The sequence below is a fragment of the Saccostrea echinata genome, unplaced genomic scaffold (assembly GCF_033153115.1).
Source record: "Saccostrea echinata isolate AGI-Se365-2 ecotype Australia unplaced genomic scaffold, CSIRO_AGI_Sech_v1 ptg000003l, whole genome shotgun sequence".
NCBI classification, from domain to species: Eukaryota; Metazoa; Mollusca; class Bivalvia; order Ostreida; family Ostreidae; genus Saccostrea; species Saccostrea echinata.
Genome location: NW_026889752.1, coordinates 7,861,821 through 7,885,000, shown reverse-complemented (window position 1 = coordinate 7,885,000; position 23,180 = coordinate 7,861,821). Strand labels below are relative to the sequence as shown.

The following is a 23,180-nucleotide window of genomic DNA, read 5'->3' as shown; positions in this document are numbered from 1 at the left end:
GCTTTTCTTGAATCTTCTTTAATATATATATTAGCTTGTTAAAGAAAATGCATCTTTTACAATCATGTTCACCTAACATGTTCATTGTAATTATGTTGTAGCTTTTAAATATGAAAGATGAGATGCTGAAACATGCTCTGCCTCCTACGCTACTGATAAAACTGGCAACAATCACTGGCAAAATCTTCAGAAGGTATGTAATCTAAACTGGCAACAGTCACTGGCAAAGTCTTCAGAAGGTATGTAATTAAAACTGGCAACAGTCACTGGCAAAGCATTCAGAATGTATGTAATTATAAAACTGGCAACAGTCACTGACAACTTTAGTCTTCAAAAGGTATGTGATTAAAACTGTCAACAGTCACTGGCAAAGTATTCAGAAGGTATGTAATTATAAAACTGGCAACAGTCACTGGCAAAGTCTTCAGAAGCTATGTAATTAAATCTGGCAACAGTCACTTTTAAAGTCTTCAGAAGTTAATTCATTAAACCTGAAGTGGTACATTAAAAGATAAAATTAAAATGTAATCCACTGCAATAACATTTTTGATTAAATTTTTTTATATGAATTTCAAATTAACTGCATGTCCAGAACTTTTTTATAAATACGAAGGCCTCTATTTTATTTTGTCACCTGCATATGGGGTGTGTATATATCTCTCAGTTGATTGATACACAAGAGTATGCTCTACCTATGAACAATTTCTAAAACGAGTTAAGTTATTGACAAACAAGTTGATGAAACAAGAATATCTCATTCATAAAGTCATTTTGTAAGTTCTATGGTCAATACATTGACCTTGTCGGCAAATACAATCTATCATTAAGTCATATGCTGACTGACGTTTTTCATACTAATTGTTAGGCCATTATTTCAATGCTGAATTATTGGCGGATTTTTCCGTTATTTACTTATCATGACAAGGAGCACACGGTGGGTGTGACCTGTTGGCAGGGGATGCTCACTCTTCCATGGCACCTGATCTCACTTCTGATGTTTTTGGAGGTCCGTGTTTGCTCTGCTCCTGATTTGTATTGTTTTAATGGACTTTGAGCTTGAATACTGTTAGTTATCTCCATATTTCATTAGATGTTTCTCACGATTTGATTTTCTCCATTGTATCTGGTTGGTAGGTTAGAAAAAATTAAATTAGAAAAAAATAATTGTAACTAAATTCTGGGCTCCTTCACTCCTCTAAAATTTAGAATATGTATACCAGTTAACAGACTGAGTATATTTCAGAAGCCAAAGTGTTCTTTAACATCTGTTCACAGGATATGACAAAAAATTATAATCTTAAAATTAAAAGACTTAAACTCTATAAAAAAATCCCCCCCCCCCAAAAAAAAAAAGGAATATTTTTTGTTAATATTGAATAAATTTTTCACAATTAAATTTTTTTGATTCTTGAAAATTTGGGTCATTCATTTTTGGAAAACAGCAATTTAAAAAAAAAGGAAAGAAAAAAAGAGGCAGTACTTGATATTTTGACTGCTGTGTAATATGCAGGATACATGACAACAGTAAATCACTTAGACTTGCCCTTGATATTTCATACATTATACATGTAATCCTGCACTCATCAAGTCTGCTTCATTATCAGGAAACAATCTTTAATGGGACTGAGTTTAAAATAAACTGATTTAAGTAGTTTATTTCATTTAAATGTCAAATGAAATAAAGACATTTTTAAAATGCTAATTTCTATATTTTAGTGTGAGTGACTCGACACCCTGGGAAGAAAAAAGTGCAGCACTCAAGAAACTACATGAAGATTATGAAAATAAACAAAGACACTAAATATTGCTGTAAAAAGGCTGCAGCTTGTTGATGTACATGTAAGTTTATAAATGTAAAACTCAGACCTGCCTACCCTTCCACATTTGGCGTAATTCTTCCATTTTTTGTCGCTAAGTTTCACTATTACGCCATTATATTAGGATCAAGATTACACCTGCATAAAAAGGGTAGACGGGTCTGAAAACTATGAAATTATGCTGTTTTGAAGGTGGGGATTTTTAATTTTATGTTTAATCTTAATTAGGGCCCCACTCTGCAGGCGCCCTGTAGTGATCATCAGTCTGTCCGTCCTTCCGTTCACCTGTCCGTCCGAGATCTCTTGTCCGGAGCATATCTTCTCTCTTCTTGGTCCAATCTGGCTCATACTTCACCCACAGAGTGTCTTTGTGGGTAAAGGGTGTGCAGTGACCTTGAACCATGTTTCTAGGTCTAAGGTTAAGGTCATAGCAGAATTATATGAAAAATCCTTGTCCGGAGCAAGGTCCAATGTGGCTCATATTTCACTCACAGAGTGCCACTGGTCAATGGATGTGCAGTGACCTTGAACCATGTTTCTAGGTGTCTAAGGTTAAGGTCATAGCAGAATTATATGAAAAATCCTTGTCCGGAGCATATCTTCTCTCCCCTTGGTCAAATGTGGCTCATACTTCACTCACAGAGTGCCACTGGTCAATGGATGTGCAGTGACCTTGAACAATGTCTCTAGGTCAAGGGTCAAGGTCAAAAATAGTCTCTCTGTTTAAAATCTTTGTTCGGTGCATAATTTCTTTCCCTTAAGTCCAGTCAGCCTCAAACTTTACCAATTGACTTAGGGTACGGAACATTTGTGATTTTCCTTCCATATTTTGATAGAGGATGTGCAACAATTTTCATAGAGGATATGCAACATTCGTGATTTTTGTGCCGTTTTTTTTTATAGAGGGTATGGAGCACTCTTGATTTTCGTGCCATTTTTTATAATAACAAGGATGACATAGAAGCCTTTTAGACTCAAACAACACACCCCTTAATATTACAATTAATAGTACACAAGTGTTCCTCTTCAAAATAAACCCTTTTCAGCTACCTTACATTTTCATGTTTGTTGCTTAAAGCGGGGCCCTTTGAGATGGCCACCATCTCAAATATATCTAGTTTATTTTTAAATTCACTAATTAATAAGTGTGTACTCTACTGTGGTATCCTCATTGTTGTTGGGAATCAATGTTGGTGGATTTCATGTGTCATCCTTAGTCCCTACCAAGGAATTTGTATCCCCAATATTGATAACATTGTAAGAAAATCAAATCATTGAATCTTCTATATGTATAATGATCAAGTTGCGCATGAATGAAAACTCGTGCCAAATAAAACTGTCCAGGAGATTTTTGGTTGCTAAGCAAATAATTTTATTTTATCATTTCCAAAGAGAACAATATTTCTGGCATGCTTTTATAAAATACCTTTTAATTTCATTTTCAGTCAAAGAGAATTGCCAGAGAGAAGCGCATTATGAACTGGGAAAAGTTGTTTGCCAAGATTATGAGTAACAAGGGCCGAAGATGGATATTCCTTATTGAGACTATCAAACAAAAAGCAAAACTAGGGTGAGTTGACAGGAAGTTTTTATCGTATATTGGCATGTGTAATCTCAAATCCTATTTTACACAAAAGTGTCATTTGGAAAGTACAGATGTATTAATTTTAAGTGGCCGTGTAGGATTCAAAACTCATACACCATAAAGAGTTAAGATGGATACCTCTTGAAAGCACTAAATTTGTAGATCGTATTTAAAAGTGCGGAAATTGTTAACTTCTTTAAAAATTCTTTTGACTATGGCCATTAAAAATTCCTTTTGACAATGGTCATGCAGACCTTGACAAGATTTTTTTTTTAAAAGTTACCAGAGAGAATATTGAGGGAAAAAATAATTACATGTAGTTAATCATGTGTATGATTTTGATTTTATCGAACTTAATGTCCCAAGAATATGAAGTATGATCATAATTATATTACTCAAGGAGATTATTTATGTCTATGAAAAGAGAACAGTGGTGTCTAGTGGGATGACCAATGTGTAGTGCTTTCAACACTTTAATTTTAAATAAGCCTATTGGGAACACTTATAAGAGTGAAGAGGGAGATAAATACATGTTAAATTCTTCAAATCCCTTCACTTTACAAAACTGTGATACTATTGCTCATTTATTTTTTTCTTCTTTTTTTTTGTTCATCTCTGGGCAATGAAATTTAGAAAGAGGGTTAGAAAACATTTGAAGAATAATTTTTAATCTTAATTTTATTGCATTATTACAGGATTTTAGCAAGTTTAGGGAGTTATCTTTTATCAGATTGACAGGTGTGACAATAGTAGCATTAAATGATGGCCTATTGTTTCAGCAATGATTTTCAAGTAAACATGAGCTACCAAAGATCAGAAAGTATTATGAGAGAACTTTTAACTTAAGATATAAAAAAAAAATTCTTTACAATTTAAAATAATATTTGACTTATAGTGAGTATATGCTTAAATATACATAAATGTACAAACTTAATGGATGGAGTGGGTTTGATCTGAATATTTATGAACCCTGTGATTGCAACTGAACACATATTTAATGATCACATACAGATTATGGCGTAAAAGGTAAAATACATGACTAATCCCCCCCCCCCCCCTTCAGTGTTTTTTTACTTTCTCATATACACTCTAGACTGTCAGGAAAATTGGATATTTAGACTTGCTTTTAAAATTATATATATTCTTTCAGTCTTGAGCATGTGCAGGAGTACACAAGAGCTCTAGAAGGAAGTTCTGATGAAGAAGAAGATGAGGAAGATGACATGCCGATGACAATAAAACGACCGGGAGAGGACAGCGACAAATTATCAGTAAGATTTATTCAAGACTGTAGTCTATGTGGCAAAAGGCATTTTATATAAATTCATCATGTTTATATATAAGAATGTTTCATGGGTTCAAGGGTTATTTTGCGTATGGTTGTTGAGTACTGCATTTTTTAAAAACTTTTATATAGAGTGCTAAAATACCATTTTAAGATGGATTCTAATTGTATACATGTATAAACAATGTAATAAAATACAAGACTCTAATTTAATGAAGTACTAGAGATAGAATTATGTTTTTTTCTTTAGTTGGTACTAAATGTTTACCTGGTTTCTATGGTTACAGGACTTAGAGGAAGGTGAAGAAGATGATGAGAAAACTTCGACAGGTAAAGACAGCAGTGAGGAGACAGAAAAATCAGAAAAAGAGGAGGAGGATTCTACCAGAGTGGGCTCCCCCAAGGTAGTTAGAGGGTCTACCTGTCATTATCTATTTAACTTTTTAAAAATTCAGTTCTGTCTCTTTTGGCATCTCCCCTTTCATCTTTTCTCTTTCAACATTTTATTTGTACAAAGTTGATGTTGAGTCCATGCATTGTGGAATATCTGAATTTTTTTTACCAGAAAAAAATCATCTAATTGAGACAAAAAAGCATGAATGTATCTTTTGGAAAAAAATTTCAAATGTATCTGTGCAATAACATTCTATAACTTGAACTAGTTGCACTTAATGATTCTGAGATCTACTCACTAAGAAAAATTTTCGAATTTAAAGAGAAAAAAATTTGGAAGTTGATATTGCTTTATTGAACTTCTGAATAATTGAACCATATGATTTGAAAATATCAATGATTAAATGTTTGTGATATGAAAAACAATAAGTGAGATTTGCCTCCCCTAAAAAACCTTCGGCCCCAGTGTACGTAAAACCGCCCTTTAGGGATGTCACAGTGTGGACCGGTGAACCTGAGTATGACCACTACCTGTACTGTAGAGTGTACCAGCCTACCAAAGTAGAGGAGCGGGAACTAAAATGTGTCATTACGCTAGGGGACCAGATTAAAAGGACCAAAAGGATTGATGCAGAAAGGGTGAGATAAATGAATAGAATCTTTAAAATTTTGAAAGGGAATTAAACAGTAAAGTTAATGTGAATTATTGAAAGTCCAGAGCTGTTTATTGTTACGGAAACTCCATATTTGTCCCAGATTTTACTTTTAAAATATGGATTATGGATTGACCTCCAGAAATTATTCTATGAGTTGTATTTTTTCTATGTTGTATTTATAATTTAATAATGATAGGAATTCACTAAAAGACCTTGAAGACACTGATCTATATTAGATTGTCATTTTATATATATGATACTTTCTGACAAAACAGATGATAATAAACATAACATAACATAACTGAAAACTGCAGCATGGGGTAAACACTTCTGTAAGTTAGATGTGCAAGAGTTATCCCCCATAAAATGCTTTCTCTATAAATATTATGAAAATGTTTTTTTCTGAGGAAGATTCATTCATTTCTTTAATTTATGTTTAATTTTTCATTTTTTTTCTATTTTCAACAGCCTGTCTCACAGCCCCAGCCTGAAAAAGAAGAACCGAAGCCAAAAGGCCGAGGTCTAATTGGTTCAAGGGCAAAGCCAGGAGCAGAAGGTATGCTAAAATGCACCAAATGTATATCATGTTTTATATATATACGTTATCAGATAAAATAGAATGTATTGTTTCTGAATGATTAAAAGTAAAAGATTTTTAGATATGCTTTGTTTAGAATAAAAACAAAACAAATAAAAATGTATTAGTATGATTTGAACCCTGTGTAATCATACCTTTCTTGACTTTTTAGAAGATGAAGGGTAATAATTTAAAGCTCTGATAATTTTTTTTTAAATTTAATTCAACTGTTTTGCCAGATTTTAAAAAAAATAGGCTACTTTGGATACCAGATGCATGTTCATCAAATTTTAACAAGTTCATTTAAGCATTTCTCTGTTTTAAGTGTGTAACCATGCATATATTTAAGTGTTTTGATTTTAAGCTTACAAAAATATTTAACCATGCAGTTTTTTAATATTTAAATTTACAACTGACTAAATTCAATCTTGAAAACTAATATTTTGCAACATTTTAGCATTAATTGTATAAACCAAGGCAAGAATCGATTATGAGGCTAGTTTCATTATATTTTGTCTTGGCATGAAAAATATCTGCTTTAACCTGTGTACGAGGGGCATTTCAGAAGTTCTGGCAACTGGTGTGCGGTAAATTAATGAGCGTCATTATCATAAATTAAATTATATCAATCCCTCAAAATAGTTTCTGTTGACCTGGACACACTTTTCAGTCTTGAAATCCACTTGGAAAATGCTGCCCTATAGTCCTCTTTCGGTATACGCTTCATACCCTGGAATACGGCACTTCCGACTGCATGACGACTTTCAAATTGCCGTCCTCGGAGGGCTTCTTTGATAACGGCATTCAACCAAAAATGGCATGGAGCTAGGTCAGGACTGTGGGGTGGATGTGGTAAACGGAAATACCATTTTCCTTTAAATATTTGGTTACTACCTCTGATCTATGGGCAGGTGTGTTGTCATGGAGGAGCTTTATTCTTCTAGTACTGGTTGTTGGTCGGGTCGTTTTATAGTGTTCTACAACCTGAGACAAGACATTCTCTGCATAAAATTGACCATGCAGTAACACTGCTGTGTTCTGGAACCGGAACTTGAGCAACAGGGCCTTTAGAATAAAAAAAATAAGGCGTACATTACTCTCTGGACAGACCGGTTTCTGCGTGCAATTTGAGGCCTTGTATCATTTTCACCGATCCAAACTTTATTATTGAGCTTAGTTTCCAGTTCAAAAAAATATATCCATGTTTCATCACCAGTTACAATTTCATTTATTGGCCTTTGGTCACAATCTTCATAAATTGTTAGTAACTGTGAAGCCATTTCTACCCGGATGCGCTTTTGCTCTTCCGAGAGAAGATGCGGCACCCATCTAGCACAGCTAGACTTTCCTAAGCTTTAAGTTTCCTTTAAAATACGAAAAACTGCTGAGGAATTAATGTTAGTTAAGTCTGCTATTTCCTCAACTGTATATCTAGCATCATCACTATCATATTTTGAACAGCGACGATTTCTTTTTCGCCATATGCACAAACTGGACGCCCCGAACGGGGGTCATCTTCAATTGATTTTCTACCCTCTTTAAAATGAACTACCCATCTTGCTATTACTTGATATGAAAGAGCATGCTCTCTATATACTACATCTAAATCGGCTTTTATTTCTGTTGCCGTAAAGCCAAGCAATGAGCGAATTTTGCAAATACGCTCTTTGCTCAACAAAAAAATTGTTCTCCTTATCAGACATTTTTACGCCCAGTATATAGAGTATACCTAATTATGACGTCATTTTAGCAGACCTATACGTCATTTTGAATGTAAAATGACGTCACTACTAATGCATATTTGCCTAAGCTTTACAGTGGTATCAGAGTCATTTTAATCCGTAACGTAGTTAAAATTTTATATACCAGTTGCCAGAACTTTTGAAATGCCCCTCGTATTATTCTCATTTTAATTTAAAAATGAAGTTATTTAGTTCATAAGTTTTAATATTCATGGCACATAACAAAAAGCAGAATTTTTTCATTTGAAAATAATTTAACTGACAAAGAAACCAACTTTCTAATGCTGATACTACCATGTTGAAAATTGCAACCAAAACCAATTTATTAAATCTATATGAACAGAATTTAACAAAATACTTTGAGATTTAGTTCAGTCAAACTTTTTCTGTGAGTTAAAGATGCATTTTTTTTATGGTGGTATGAAAATTGGTTTACTGTATGTTCAAGCTACTTGTAATTTTGTGGTGTATGGTTGTGCTTTGATCTGCTAACTTTGCTTTAGACAAAATGGCTCAATTCAAAAAAGAGGCTGAACAAAGAAAGGCTGAACAGGAGGCAAAAACAAGGTACATGTATATATTAATTGTGATATTTCACCCAGCACTTTTTTATTCAAATAATCAAAATATATATTTCAACTTCACATGCAGCACAGAAATATAATTGGAAAACTATTTAATTATTTAATTGGAGATCCTGGGAAAAGGATGTCTGTATATTGACTGATGTTAATAATCATGCAGTATTAATTAAGTATCATATGACATGATAACATCCCTGACATGATTACATCTATTACATGATTACATCTGTGACTTGATTACATTTGTGACTTATTGAAGTTACAAAACTCATTTTGTTACCACATTGCTAAAAAGCTACACAAAATGGAATAGTTAAAACCTTATTTGGATAGAATTTTTACCACTTATAGTCACTGTGCATATTATATTAATTTCACCAATTTTTTTTACTTTTTATTTGTTCATGCTAATAGATTGCTTTTTTTGGAAAACACATTCTAATACACACAAGCTTAAATGATGTATTTGCAATAATTTGTGAGTACATTTCAAAATATTTCTTATTTATGATAAATTCAGCAATCAGGATCAGTCAGGGGCAAATACAGGTAAGATGGGTGTTGATAATAATGTGGAGGTGGCAGAAGAAGGCGCTAATGCGGAAAAAGTAGAAGGTGGAGAAAAAGTGGAAAAACCAGAGATTGTAATCACTATGCAGTTTTCTGATGAACCAGAAAACAATGAAGATGTTGATTCAAAATCTGAGACAAACACAGAGAAGGGAGATAACTCTGAAAAGGCATTGCCAAATGATGTTGAGCAAGCTGATGATGTTGAAAAATTAGAAGAAAAGAAAGCTACAAATGTTGAGGAGGGAAAACCTGATGATTCAAAGGATGAAGAAAAACCAGATCCCTCAAAGAAACCAAAAGAGTCGGATGATTCAAAAGATGAAGATAAATCAGATACCACAAAGACACTGAAGGACTCAAAAGAGCCACCAAGAAGGAGATTTGTGAAGGACCTGAAGAAGTCCTCAGAATCAGACTCCAAAAAGATGGCTAGGTCTCTGTTGCAGCAGAAAAAGAAAAGTGGGACTGTAGCAATGAAACAAAAAGGGGTTGTTAAGTCTGGTGCAAGAGAACCAGCCAAGAAGGAAAATTCCAAAGAGAGGGGTGGACAGGATGAGGAACCACAAGCTGCAGAAGTTGAAGAGTACTGTGTTGTATTGTGTTTATTAGTTGTACTGGTAGAGGCATGCACCATAGTTTAGTAGTTAAATTAATGTGTATTTTCTCAGACGTATACACATTTCTATATTACATTTACTTCTTGATGTGTTGTAGTTGGTATGGTAGCAAGTCTTTAAATATATTCAGATCTACTTCGTTTGAAGTGTCTATTCATCCAGAATATTTCTTTGGGAAGCACCCCTATCACTGAAAGTTTAAATGCTGGGATTGTGGTTTCTTTTTGTTCTACAGTATCAATTTTGAATGTCTGTGTCTTTTTACACATTTAAAGACTTTTTCTCTTTCTCCAGTTCAGTCATATAAGAAACAAATTCTAAAAAAAAATTATCTACAGTATGTGTCTTTTTCTGTACAATGTAACCTGAACATGCACTGTTCCCTTTGCTCAATAATACATGTCTTGACAAGTTAGGAGGACTGAAATAGATAGGAAATTAATCCATTTCATTATTTGAAATCATATGACACTGGTCACGGCATTTTTAATCCATTAATGCAGTGATCAAATATTTTGTAAGAGAATTTACTTGATGCTACAGTTGCATATGCATGCATGATGATTTTGTGAGATATGATATAAATAGGACAGTATACTGTAAACATGGATATATTTACTCATCTTACATGTATTAATTAATGCGAATCAGTACCATGCAAGCATATTACGAGGGGGAGGTATTTCCATGATACATTTATAAAGGCATTAGTAAAGTGGGTGTGTGTGTGTGCTATTTTTGTGAAATCTTTCTTTATGGCATATTTAGTGTAAATAAACCCCACAAGTAGATTTCCATGTTTACAGTATTGCATGAGCAACATTGCATGCAGCATGAAGACTTCCCCTGCATTGGGTTTGCATGATGGCAAGTTTTTTAAAACCAATATTCTTGAAATAAATGAATGTTTTTAATATCTCGTACCTTATGAAACCATATTTTTTATTACAAAAGATGGAGATAGATTGATGGCTTTCTATATGCATGTTACATGTAGTATAGAGAGAAAATCAGATTTATATAGAAGAGTTGATTATTAAATTATATATTTAAGCATGAGAGTCAGATTTTCTGTTAGAGATGTTTGTATATGTTTGAAATAATATATAGTTGCATGCTGAACAAATAGTAGGAAATTAAGTTACAGTAAAATTTTCCTGGATTCAAGTCATTGTGATTATGAGCCATTTTGGATTGCCTTGTCTTTAATATATCTTTCCTTTACTGGTAACTAATACTAAATCACTCCTAGATAATATCATGTATTTATTCCAGAACCTTTCGATATTTTTGTAATAATTTTTTTTTTTAAATATATGACTGTTTTATATTTTTTCTTGTAAGATAAAATAATGAAAACAAAGTAAAGTTGAGACTTATTTCATTTTTTTTTTTAACTATAATGTTAAAAATTGTCTAATTCTGATACCTTTAATGCGTTTTTTGTGTTTTCTTCATCACCATTTTTTTCCTTCATCAGATATCAGGAGATATTTTTTGACATCCCAGAATACTTTGGAAATGATAGTGTGTGGCGTAAAGGCAAGGAGGATGAACCCAAAAGCCTGAAACTCTCCGTTCATAAAGGCCCCACAGAAGAGAAGTTTGCCATGGCAACCATTGACCTGGATGACATTTTCGAACAGGTACACATTTCAGTCGAACCTCGTTATCTGGAGTTTGATTATATTAGATGATTAATATTTTAATTAGAGTTTTGTACACTCTATGTGGTGCTTATTTATGATTGTTGCCTAAATGTAAATACAGCTATTGCTACTAATTCATACATGTAGTTAGGGTTAACTTTGAATACAAAAAAATCAGAGCTGTAGCTCTGTAAAATAGGTACAATGGAACATATTTATTGCTTAGCTTTATTTTTGCATTTTATCTCAGTCATTCTTAGCACTTTTTAGTCCACATTGACATAAGCATTTTATTCTCATGTCAAGAAAATCTTTCCTTTAATTGCACAAATTAAAAACAAAGCACTTAGAATGAAATATCATTTACAGTCAAGAGTTATTTTCTTTTATAAAAATTAAAAGATTTACTTGTATCAGTAACCAAATCATGACATAAAGACTGTGTTCCTCGCAGAGCCCCACGGGGATGATGATGTTCCTCCTCCCCCAGGGGAGAGAGAGAAGGTAGAAGAACTAGACCTCAAACCCCCCTCTCCAAAAACTGAGAATGGGGCCCCAGTGGAGAAGCATGATATCCTCAAAAAAGTGGAGCCGCTCCACTTCCCAATCTTTGCACTCAACCCTAAGAAGACAGATAATGTCCACGAGCCATGTGGAAATGTGCCCATTGTGTTTTACTTGGCCAAGCGGGCAAAACCCAAAGTGTGGAATAGAAATAATGGTAGGAGGTTCAGTCTATGGATGTTTTTTTTTTTTGAAAATCTTGATAAGAGTCTGTTTTATTAAGGATAGTTGAAAAAATGTTGAATTGAATTTTAGATACAGAAAACTATGTGCAAATTCAGTGAAGAAACTTTGCATTACAATGTTGTATTAATTTCTTCTTTATACAGGCACTGTACCCTTCAATGATTTTATCATGGACATTGCTGGCATAGATCTTCAAACCTGGAAAAAAGAGGACATGTTCAAAGAAACAGAGAGCCGAGCAGCATCAGCCATGGAGTGGCAGCCAGAGGTGCAGGTCAAGGTCGTAGAGAAAGAGGTCATCAAAGAGGTCATAGTTCAGGCAGAACCAAAGATCATTGAGGTCCCTAAAACACCTCCACCTGCTGAACCAGAACCCCCAAAAGAGGTAATGTATAATCTTGGGGGAGTTGGGGGGGGGGGGGTTAATAAAATGCTAAGCAAAACATAGAATAATGCATGCAGATGTGACTTCTTCACAATTTGGGTGCAGATTCAGATTGTTAAGAAAATTATACTTAATTTTACTTATAAGTACAATTACTTCTGAAATTGTTCCCTGAAATATATATTTCCAGAAATAGTTGAATTTTTTTATCAAAATGAATGTACACAGAATATATCCATGGCTTCAGTTTTATAACTAGTATCACCTTTTCATGCAAAGTACCTGCCATGTACACATGTACATAAGGCAAGTTTATGACTTCTGTATAAATTTGTCTTTTAGCAGAATGTTGATGGTGTTGTAAGTTTCAGTTATATGAAAATCCACTTGAAAAATGTCTTTTTGACAAGTTTTTTTTACATGTGTGCAGTTTGTGACACAGCACTTATGAGGATAAAAAACAATTAAAGAAATATGAAAATTGTTGTGTGAGATTGTTGCAAAGAATGGATGAATTCATTAGTGGTGAATTGAAATTCCGTAAGGACATCTACGTTTTTAAAACATGGACACTTTTAAAAATGTTTTTTCTAAACATTATGACTGAAGTTGACATGACAAAATTTCCATATTTTGAAATTTGAATACTCACTGTTGTTTTCAAAGTTCACTGCAAACATCATTTTGCATTGCACATGTACATGTATGAATGTTTTTTAAACAAATGAGAGATTTTGGATTACCACAATTGACCTGAACACTTACAACACAAATATAATTTTAGGTTTATGTTTTGTATGTGTAAAGTGGTCAACTTTTAGTGCAAAAAGTTTGAAATCTACTTGCACAAAATTTTTTTTTTTTTTTTTTTTATTAAATTAAAAAAAATTTGAAGTGAAGATTTATGTGAATGAAATAGATTAAATAAAAACAGTAATCAGATCATGCATTGATACTAGTGATTCACAGTATTGTAAAATATTTATTAACCGATATTTCAGTCTTGAATTTTCATATTGTCTCAATAAACTTGCAGGATATGGTCACAAAAGCAGAATATGACAAGCTGATAGGAAAACACAGTGAGGAATTACAGCTGGTACAGGCTGAGTATGAGTGAGTGTCACTAAATGTTGGGTTGTATTTGAGAGGGTATGGTGGTCACATGCTCCAACATTTCTCATCTCTTCAGATTATCAAATTCCTTCCATACTATTTACTAACTAATGCCAAGATAAAGTATTTATTTAAGCTCCAAGAATATTTTCACCAGTCATTTATTTTGTTTTGTTAAACCAATAAATGGCATTGTTTGTATATTCAATTTCAACGATGTTGAACAAGTTAAATTACTCCTACTTGTCTGAGTGTATTTTTTATCACACTAAGTTCTTGAAAACCAAAATTGATCTTTTTCTTGATTTGCTACATAGAAAACGTCTACAAGAATTGTTAGAGAACCTGCAACAAATGCAGCAAACACAGCTTGAACAGAAAGAGTTGCTCCTGCAACAGCAGCAACAGCAACAGAATCGTCCACCACTTGTTCACCAGCGTCCAGTGTCCAGCAGCAGTAAGCGGTCATCTGCTAGTGGGGGGCGAACCTCAGCTGTCCCCCCTAAGACCCCCTCACAGCTTCAGCCCTCCACTATGGTATCACCCAGTCTTGGAGTCAGTCAAGACATAAACTTGCTGCCAAAAACACCACAAACTTATGACACTCTTACACCTATTGGGTGAGTTAATTTTGATATAAATTAAAAATGCTGCACATCTTATTAGATTCATTCATCATTTCTATAATTCTTGAATTATTTTTAGGTATGAGTCCAGAACAGAAAATCAGTCTTTGGGTCACTCTATGCCAGATCTTCCCTCCTTCCAAAGGAAACAATTCAAGGCCAACAGGCCCCTCCCAACACTGGGTTCCGATGTTCCAGAAGATGTAAGAGTTTCATATATTTCATTGGTTGTTTAATCAATAATTTTTATTATAAATGTACATTGCATTTAGGAAAGTTTGTTTCATACTTTTGTTTTTAATTTTTCCTTCAGCAGATTGTTCCAATCTAGATTTTAGTTTTAACTAATAAGCTAAATCTTCAAGAAAAACAAAATAGAGTGATGTATTCCTCTGAATAACAAGATCCAGGAATTTAACTAATATGTACTGTAAAAATGATGTTAATCAGGGCATGAAGTATAAATTACTTAAATCATTCCAAAGTTGAAAAATATACTGAGTCTCCTTAGCAATGAACAAGGCTTCTTGAGATTACTGGTCAAATTACTAATGCACTCGCCATTTGGGCCATGTACTATTTAGTTGATGTTTGTTTGGTCTGAAATCTAAAGACTATTAGAGCCAAATCTCTGATGCATCATTGGCCATGTTCCATTTACAGTTCATGTCATGTTTGACCTGTAATTGAGATAAGTAGCCAAACTGAATGAATTTTTGCCATGTTCTATTTATAGTTCATGTCACGCTTGGCCTGGTTTGAGGAGACCAGTAAAAAACACCAGCAGGAGAACCAGGAGCGGACCATGAAAACGATCCAGGAGGAGCTAGAGAAGAAGCTGGCGGGACAGAATAAACTCAGCCGGAAAGAGGAGGGGCTGTTTGATGCAATGAAGGGTGAGGGATATTTCATGTCACAAAAAGTTCTTCTTCTTTGTATATGGAATCTTGTTTTATAAAAGATTAGCATATGAAAAAAAATTAGAGTGCTATTATTGCAATCGTACATTATTCCTTAAGGAAAAAAATTGGCTAAAAAGCAACAATTATTATAGGTATATATAAAATCAAAATTAAGAATTCTTTGGGAGAAAAAAAAGGTTTGACATAATTAAAATTAGTGAACTTTTTAAGAGGTAGAGTTTTTATATATTTATAAATATGTTATATATATTTATATGTTACATAAAATAATATTTTATGTTACAAAATCTCTTGAATTTTAATAATTGCATTTTTGTGACTGAAAACAATGCAATGAAAACATTTCAGAAGACATTATTGGAATATGTCTGCATGAATTCCTATAGCTCACCTGAGCCAAAGGCTAAAGTGAACTTTTCTGATGAAAATTTAAGTCTTGTCTGTCATTGTGTTGTTGTCGTAATTTTTCAAAATTTCATCTTCTTCTCCAGAACCACTGGGCCACTTTCAACCAACTTGGCAAAGAGCATCCTTGGGTGAAGGGGAGTTTGTTCAAATAAATGACCTCACCCTCTTTCAAGGGGAGATAATTAAAAATTAGTGAAAATTTAACAGCATCTTTTAATAAATCTTCTTTTCAAGAACCAAAGAACACAAAGATTCAAATTTGATCAAATTATGACCCCCAAGGATAGGATGGGGCCACGATGGGCAAACAAAGCTATACATAGAAATATATAGGAAAAATCTTTACAAATCTGCTTCTCAAGAGGAACAGCAAAGCCAGTGATTAGTCATTTTAACATAGAAGCATCCTCCAGCAGTGTAGATCAAGTTTGTTCAAATCATGACCCCTGGGGTTTAGGATGGGTTCACATAAGGCATTCAAACTTTTACATAAGAATATATAGAAAAAAATCTTTAAAATTTTCTTAAAATCTCACCAGAGTCATGATTAGTCATATTTATATTGAAGCATCCTCAGGTAGAGTATATTCATATTTCTTCAAATCATGGTGCCTGGGATAGGTTGGGGCCACAATATGAGATTAAAGTTTTATATAGGGATATTTAGTAAAGATCTTTAAAATTCTTGCTCTTATGATCAGCAAAATCATTTTTAGTCAGGTTGATATGCAATCATTCTCGGGTAGTTTAGATTAAAGTTTGTCCAGAACAGGACTCTCTGGAATAGGTTGAGGCTAAAATAGGGATCAGAGTTTTACAATAGAGTAAGTAATATATAAATAGGAAGAAATTTTTTCAAGAGTGGCAAGACTACACTAAATCATATCAAAAAGCAAAACATACCCAAGTTATATGGATCATTTTTTTTTTTCAAAATTATGAGCCATACGGTTAGGATTGGGCCAAAATCAGAGATCCAAATTTTACATAATGCATGTACATGTATATAGGAAAAAAAAATCCAGGGCAACAGGGCTATGTTGATTGTATTGATATTGAAGCAACCAAATATTGTGTGGATTGAATTTAGAATAAATCATAGATCTCCTAGGGCTAATTTTGGTTCACAATATGGAGGCTAAATGTTTATGAAATTAAAGAGGGAAATTATAAAAAAAAAAATCTGCTGATGAAGAGCAGTAGTACCAGAGTTACTCAGGTGAGCATTGTGGCCCATGGGCCACTTATTAATACGTTTTGTCTACAATTGGAGAGAACATTACAGTGAAAAGGAGAACTATTACACTTAATTTCAAATTGTTGTACTGAATTTTAAAAAAAAGATTATTACCAGGGTAAACAAAAATATGCATTACTCTGCAGGATAAATTATTTATCAGATATATAGTGTACTGTGTATATTTTTAGATGTCAGCTTGCCAGCATTGTTTATGCCAACAAAAACCAACAATGCCACTATCTACAACCCCAGGGCACATCAGTATTTCCATCCTACGGGTATGTTATAAAATAGTTAAACACTCATATCCAAACTTAAATAAGGATTTGTTCATAGAAATGCCCCCCCCCCAACCCCCCCAACCCCCCTTTCTTCTTTCTATTGTTTTATACAATAGGTATTATCAAGAATGTCAGTTATGTAAGAACTGTTTGATATTAGAGGAACACTAAGCCAAGGGCTGGGGATAATGACCTAACAATAGACACATCAAAACTTAAAATCTTGGAACAATTTATTTCATTGGTATAAAGAAGCAAGGGTTAACATGTAAAGAAAATATAAACAAGGGGTTGTGTCCCTTTAAAGAGAAGTGTTTTGCATTTTTCAAAATAAAAACCATTTTTTGAACAAGGTCAAGGTCTCATGGATACTTAGAATTCTAGTTCAAGACAAAGCTTTATAGAACTAACTAAATAATTGATTATTTCAACAAAATTTCCTTTGTTTTGTGTCACAAGTGCAGACCCTGTTAATCTCATTTATTATTCATTTAATCAAGAAAATTAAAATTAAACAGGTGTCTGCCCTAGTTTGAAATAATTTCATTAATTTTAATAATTGTCATATTTGCTGCTTCTTTCGTTAGTTAACCTATCATATTAAAATAACTTGATTATGAATGAATTGCATCTGTTTTATTATCAATTCATTTAGCTACTGTAATTATTAAGAATGTATATTTGTAATGTATTAATGGACTTTATTTTTGTTTTCAGGTTCCACAGATTTAAGGTTGTCTCAACCTCCATCTGTATTCCAGTTACCTCCCCTTCCTCAGAAATCTGTATCCTTAATAATGCTTGCATCAACAATACAAAATCAAGCATTCTGAAGCTAAACCTTTGCTTTGAGATTTATATAAAATAGACTAAATATGGTGTTAAGTTTATTGACCCCATGATAAGATATAACTCTCATTGAGGTTAATAATTGTTATTCCCCTTAAAAAGCTGTCAAGTGAAAGGACAGTTTCTGACAATTTTTTACAGAGAACATTAAAATTGTTTTCATTTCAAATACAATTTAGCTTTCTTTTGAAATCATTATTAAAGTAAATTTTCTATGAATGGTCTGAGAAATGATAAACCTTAATTATTATATGTGATGCAGTTTGTTCAATTGGGCAAAAATGACCTCTCCTTAACCTATCTCAGAGAATGTCAGTGGTCAATCTCTTTGAACTGAGCAGAAATTTTAATCGTAAGGACCAAGCATGGCTGATGGACAAATACATTCAACAGCAGGAGCCACTACAGAATGTACATGGGACAGTCCCACAGACCCCTGCCCCGACACAGGACCAACAGAGTGTTAGGGATGACAGCCCAGGCAAACAAAGGAAGAGACCCGCACAGATGTGAATCTTTTCATACATTCCCTAGGAATTATTCATATATGTCAAAAGACATGGATGTTTGTCAAGCGTTTATATATATGTACATAATGACAAAAGCAATGTACATGTACAGTGTATCTATTTTGAGAGTCAGGTTTTTGAGTTGGTTTCTGTGATTTCTTGTTTATATCTACCATCTGTGATACATTTCCGATTTTATTTATTATTTTTATGGATATTTAACTTTTAACCCGTCCAATTTTATAAAATTTAAATTTTTTAAAGAATTTATTTTGTAATTCTTTGTAGGATTGTTTTTAAATTTTGATATATAAATTCTGATATACTAGGTGACAAACACAGGTACTTTCCACTTCCACAATTTGATATTCAAAGCTATAAAATGTTAATTGTGTCCATGAAGCATTTAATTTTAATCATTGAAGTACAAGAAAAAGGTACAAGAGTCTGAGTGAGATTTATATCTGCACCTTAATTTACAGATTCTGATATTATCAGCATATCACAAAAAAATTTTCAAGATAAAATTTATTTTTTAAATTATACAATTGCAAAACACTTGCAAACCAGAATACTTTTATGGTGTATATATGCATTTAACATTGTGCAATGTTTTGTACATAAATTCTGTCTTTATTATCATGGTGTGAATCTAAGGTGTTACTGCTGTTAAAGAATATGTCAAGAAATAAATCAGTTTTCAAAACTCTCTGTGCTCAAACTTTTGTATTTTCATATAAATTAATGCATATAAATTTACATATAGCTTCTGTTAATGTTAACTTGAGAAGAACAGTTGATGTAGGTAATATACTAGAAGTTAAGATTTTAATATTTTGCAGGGTCTTGAAAATTTTATTTTAAATACAAATAATCTTTATTTTCTCATTTGAATACAAGAATATGATTTTCACTACATAAAAATACTATGTTCAAATTTTATTAACTAAAGATTAAATACTGTTTACATACTAGCTGTATATATAGTTACGTTTATTATATAGTTTACACTTCAGAAAGGTGAAGAAACAGATAAGAATGTATAATGCTGGAATTATTTAGGATAAATCTATCCTGGCTATCTAATTTTTTATTTCAAATACTTCACTTCCTTCACTTTGTTGCTGTAATATTCAACAACAAACAACACATCGTCACTGTTAGTGCTAAGATCCAACGGTAAATGCAGGTTACAGTTTTCTATATACCGTAAAAATTTACCATCATGGTCAATAATGTGTATCAAATTATTATCAAAATCAGCTATCAAAATTTGACACATGCTGTCTGTAGTTATACCACGCGGAGAAAATTCTTCGTGCGTTTTGGTCAGATGGTTTCCATGGTAACTGAATTTGTATTTTCCTACTTTATCCACCACGATAATTTCCTTCTTATCAAAATCACTGACCACTATATCCGAATTTTTGTTCTCGTCAATATAGTGCGGGTCCAAATATAAAGGTTGTCCATCGCTATTGTACTGTATTTCTTGGGTCATTTTGGAGTTTGCGTAACGAACTACTTTTGCCTCATCCCCGTCATCAGCTTTCAAAGCCACGAGTATTTCATCCGCGGTTGTACTGCAGATCGAGTTTGGTTTCCAACCTCCAAGTCTTACTAGACGCTCAATTTCACGTCCTTTAACAATATTGATACTTCTATCAACACTGTCACTGTAAATCAATTGTCCTTTTTTGTTGACTGTGAAACAACGAGGCACATTTTTGGACTTGGTTACTATTTCTTCTAGTAACTCTCCGTTTGTACTCAGGTGTTTAATGACGCTGTTTGACCCACTTACGTAAAAATGACTCGTGCTGAGTCCACATTCCACTTTGTACGTCCACCGAAATCCAGTTTTTATGATGGTTAAAATTTGTGGAACTTCAGAAAATACCGTCTTCTCTGCTGCCATAGTAGATGGGTTTGTCTGTTTCAAAGAAATGCCTGCATATCGTCAAATATTCCACATAGAATGTTTGTATAAATAATGATCGAATTTTCCGATTTTCATGTATACCATCTTTCCTGCGTTATTCAGTTCATGTTACGAATTTGCTCCTAGGGATTTACACCTTCCTGCGTGAAAAAACAATGTGTTTCGTGTAAATTACGCACAGTTTTCAGCTGTTAAATTCGGTATCCCTGGATTATCTGTATTAAGTCCATTAAGTTTTATTTACAAACACGAGCCCGAGGGTTTCTATTGATCTGGACATGATCCTGCCTTGTACCGTGGTGTTTTTCTGACCTTGTTTACTAAAATAAACAAACCATGAAAATTATTTTTGTCACGGTACTTGCATTGCTTTTATCTGATATAAGTTATCCGTCATATTAGCCTCTATACAAAATTACTGTGTTCTATGATATGACTTAATTTCATTATACGTTGTTAACCGATAATGAATAACCTTTGGGTTAATTTTTTTTTTAGATACATTGAACACGGTGCATGCGGTAATTAAGTTCTTGAAAACTACATAATATTTACCTTCAAAATTATACGTGTTAACTCAAACCATCATGGCGGCATATAATAGAATCTGATGTATATACGCATATAGATTCATGTACATATCTGAAATGCTAAAAATAACTCCGTTCTTCAGAGGAACATCAAGATGCGCCAAGTATTATGTTAAATGGGCAAACTGTTTATGCTCTGTTTATCTTCATAAGCAAGGCGGAAGATGTATCGATTCTCACCGAGTATTCACAAGTATAACGGAAAAATGTGACTGAGTTGAAGTAGATTTTATAATATGAAGATATAAAGATTATATAATTAGTATAATTGGCCATGTCTGTTCATGCAACTTGTACGCTACAGATCAAGGATATCCTTTACTACATGTAACTTAAAATGGAAGTTAACTTTGTCAAATATATCTCGTGAAGAAATAGAATATCAATTGAGAAGACATGATCATGATGATTGTATGCTGTAATTACATACAATATGACCGTTATTATACTTTTTTTTTTCTAAAGAACCTTTTTACGATGAACATTTTTACGGTTTAAATGAGTTCAAAAGTGTATACAATGTATTTGATTATACATACAATAAGTAAATTATTCATCGCATCAAAAAATTAAACTTTTTGAAAACTACCTAGCTGCACCTACAACATACATAATTTATGTTAAATGAAAATATTAAATCTTAATGTAAAGGTAGTCCGAACCTCAGGTTCTTCAAATCAACAGTTAAATAAATGAAAATTCTCACAAAAATGTCGCTGAATTCACAGAGTATAATGTGTGTATAACACCAAATTCACAAAAATGCGAAAAACATTTTTAACGGCTGATAAAATAGGTTTATCGATTGTAAACTCTATAGTTAACGAACAGTAAACAAAAGTTAACGATTTATTAACTATAGTTTTCATCTGTAAATCTATATTTAACGGTTGTAAACTATAGTTTATGAATGCTAATCGACGTTTATCTGTCTGTAAATAAACGTTAACAATAGATTTTGCTTATAAATTTGTAAACTACAATTTAAATTACCATAGTTAAGAGTTGTTTATAGTTTCGCAAATCCTTAAATTATATTTATCACATAAACTATGTTTCACATTCGTTATTCATAGATTTCTGGTGGAAACTATAGATAAATTACATTTACACTCATGCACTATTATTTAACAGTGTGCAATCCTACCTAATGAAATCAATTCCAACCAAGTATTTTCAATTGATTGCAAAATATAGACTAAGTGCACATTATTAATGATTGAGAAGGGAAGATTTACTCATATTCCTAGAGAGAATACTGTGGTTTCATCATTATTCGTGGAAGACCAATTTTCGTGGATTTCGTTGTTGAGTCGATCCACGAAATCAAATGTTCATCGAAGTTTGGCGCCTCCATTTTGATTTATGATAAACCTTTAAAAATCCTATTACAACTTTCGTTAATTCACCCCCTTTTCCCAACAGTTTTGTCTTTATTTTATCACTTGAAGAATATTTAAAAAATACTATTAGATAATTATCTGAAAAATTTTAGTCAATATGTATAAATATTCTACACGGAGAAACAAACAACACGAAGAGCTGTTAACGCAGTTCCAGGCCCGTAGGAAGCAATTTCAGTTCGGGGGGGGGGGGGGGGGGAGGGGGGCACAGCCACACATTTTTCAGTTGACAGTTGAGGGGGCACTACCAAAAATTTAATTTCCTGACAAGAAAAAAAAGGTCATCAGACGTTTTTATTGAGGGGGCACAAGGATATAGTATCTACGTTTACTATAGTAATCTATATATCGGGAAAATTATTGGGGGGGGGGGGCACGGTCCCCCGTGCCCCCCCCCCCCGGGTTTCTACGGCTATGAGTTCACATACTAATCAATGGTATAACACCAAGGGTGATAAATAATCAGGAGTAAATGTGTGAATTCGTTATTCTCAAGCAATCTAAGGGTCCAACACCAATTATCATCTGCACAATGAAAGCACAATTTTTTTTTGTTGTTGTTGTATGATCATTATCCACGAATTTACGTATCCTCGAAACAGTAATTTTAACTAAATCCACGAAAATTGATGCCCACGAATATTAATGAAACCACAGTAGATTATGTTTTTTTTTCTGTC

At 33.1% G+C, this 23,180-nt stretch overlaps 1 protein-coding gene and 1 pseudogene across 1 annotated transcript; one reads left to right on the top strand and one right to left on the bottom strand.

The window, feature by feature from the left end:
* Positions 1 to 283: 283 nt before the first annotated feature.
* On the top strand, positions 284 to 18,625 carry LOC133178823 (titin-like; annotated as a pseudogene).
* A 994-nt stretch (positions 18,626 to 19,619) lies between these two features.
* LOC133178820 (uncharacterized) lies at positions 19,620 to 20,637 on the bottom strand. The gene has a single exon (XM_061313506.1). It carries the CDS (start codon positions 20,481 to 20,483, stop codon positions 19,656 to 19,658), a length of 828 nt encoding a protein of 275 aa, XP_061169490.1. The 5' UTR covers positions 20,484 to 20,637; the 3' UTR covers positions 19,620 to 19,655.
* Positions 20,638 to 23,180: the final 2,543 nt, after the last annotated feature.

What these genes read in the sequence shown, in the direction of transcription:
- LOC133178820 (XM_061313506.1), bottom strand. Translation starts at nt 20,483, where the DNA reads ATGGCAGCAGAGAAGACGGTATTTTCTGAAGTTCCACAAATTTTAACC.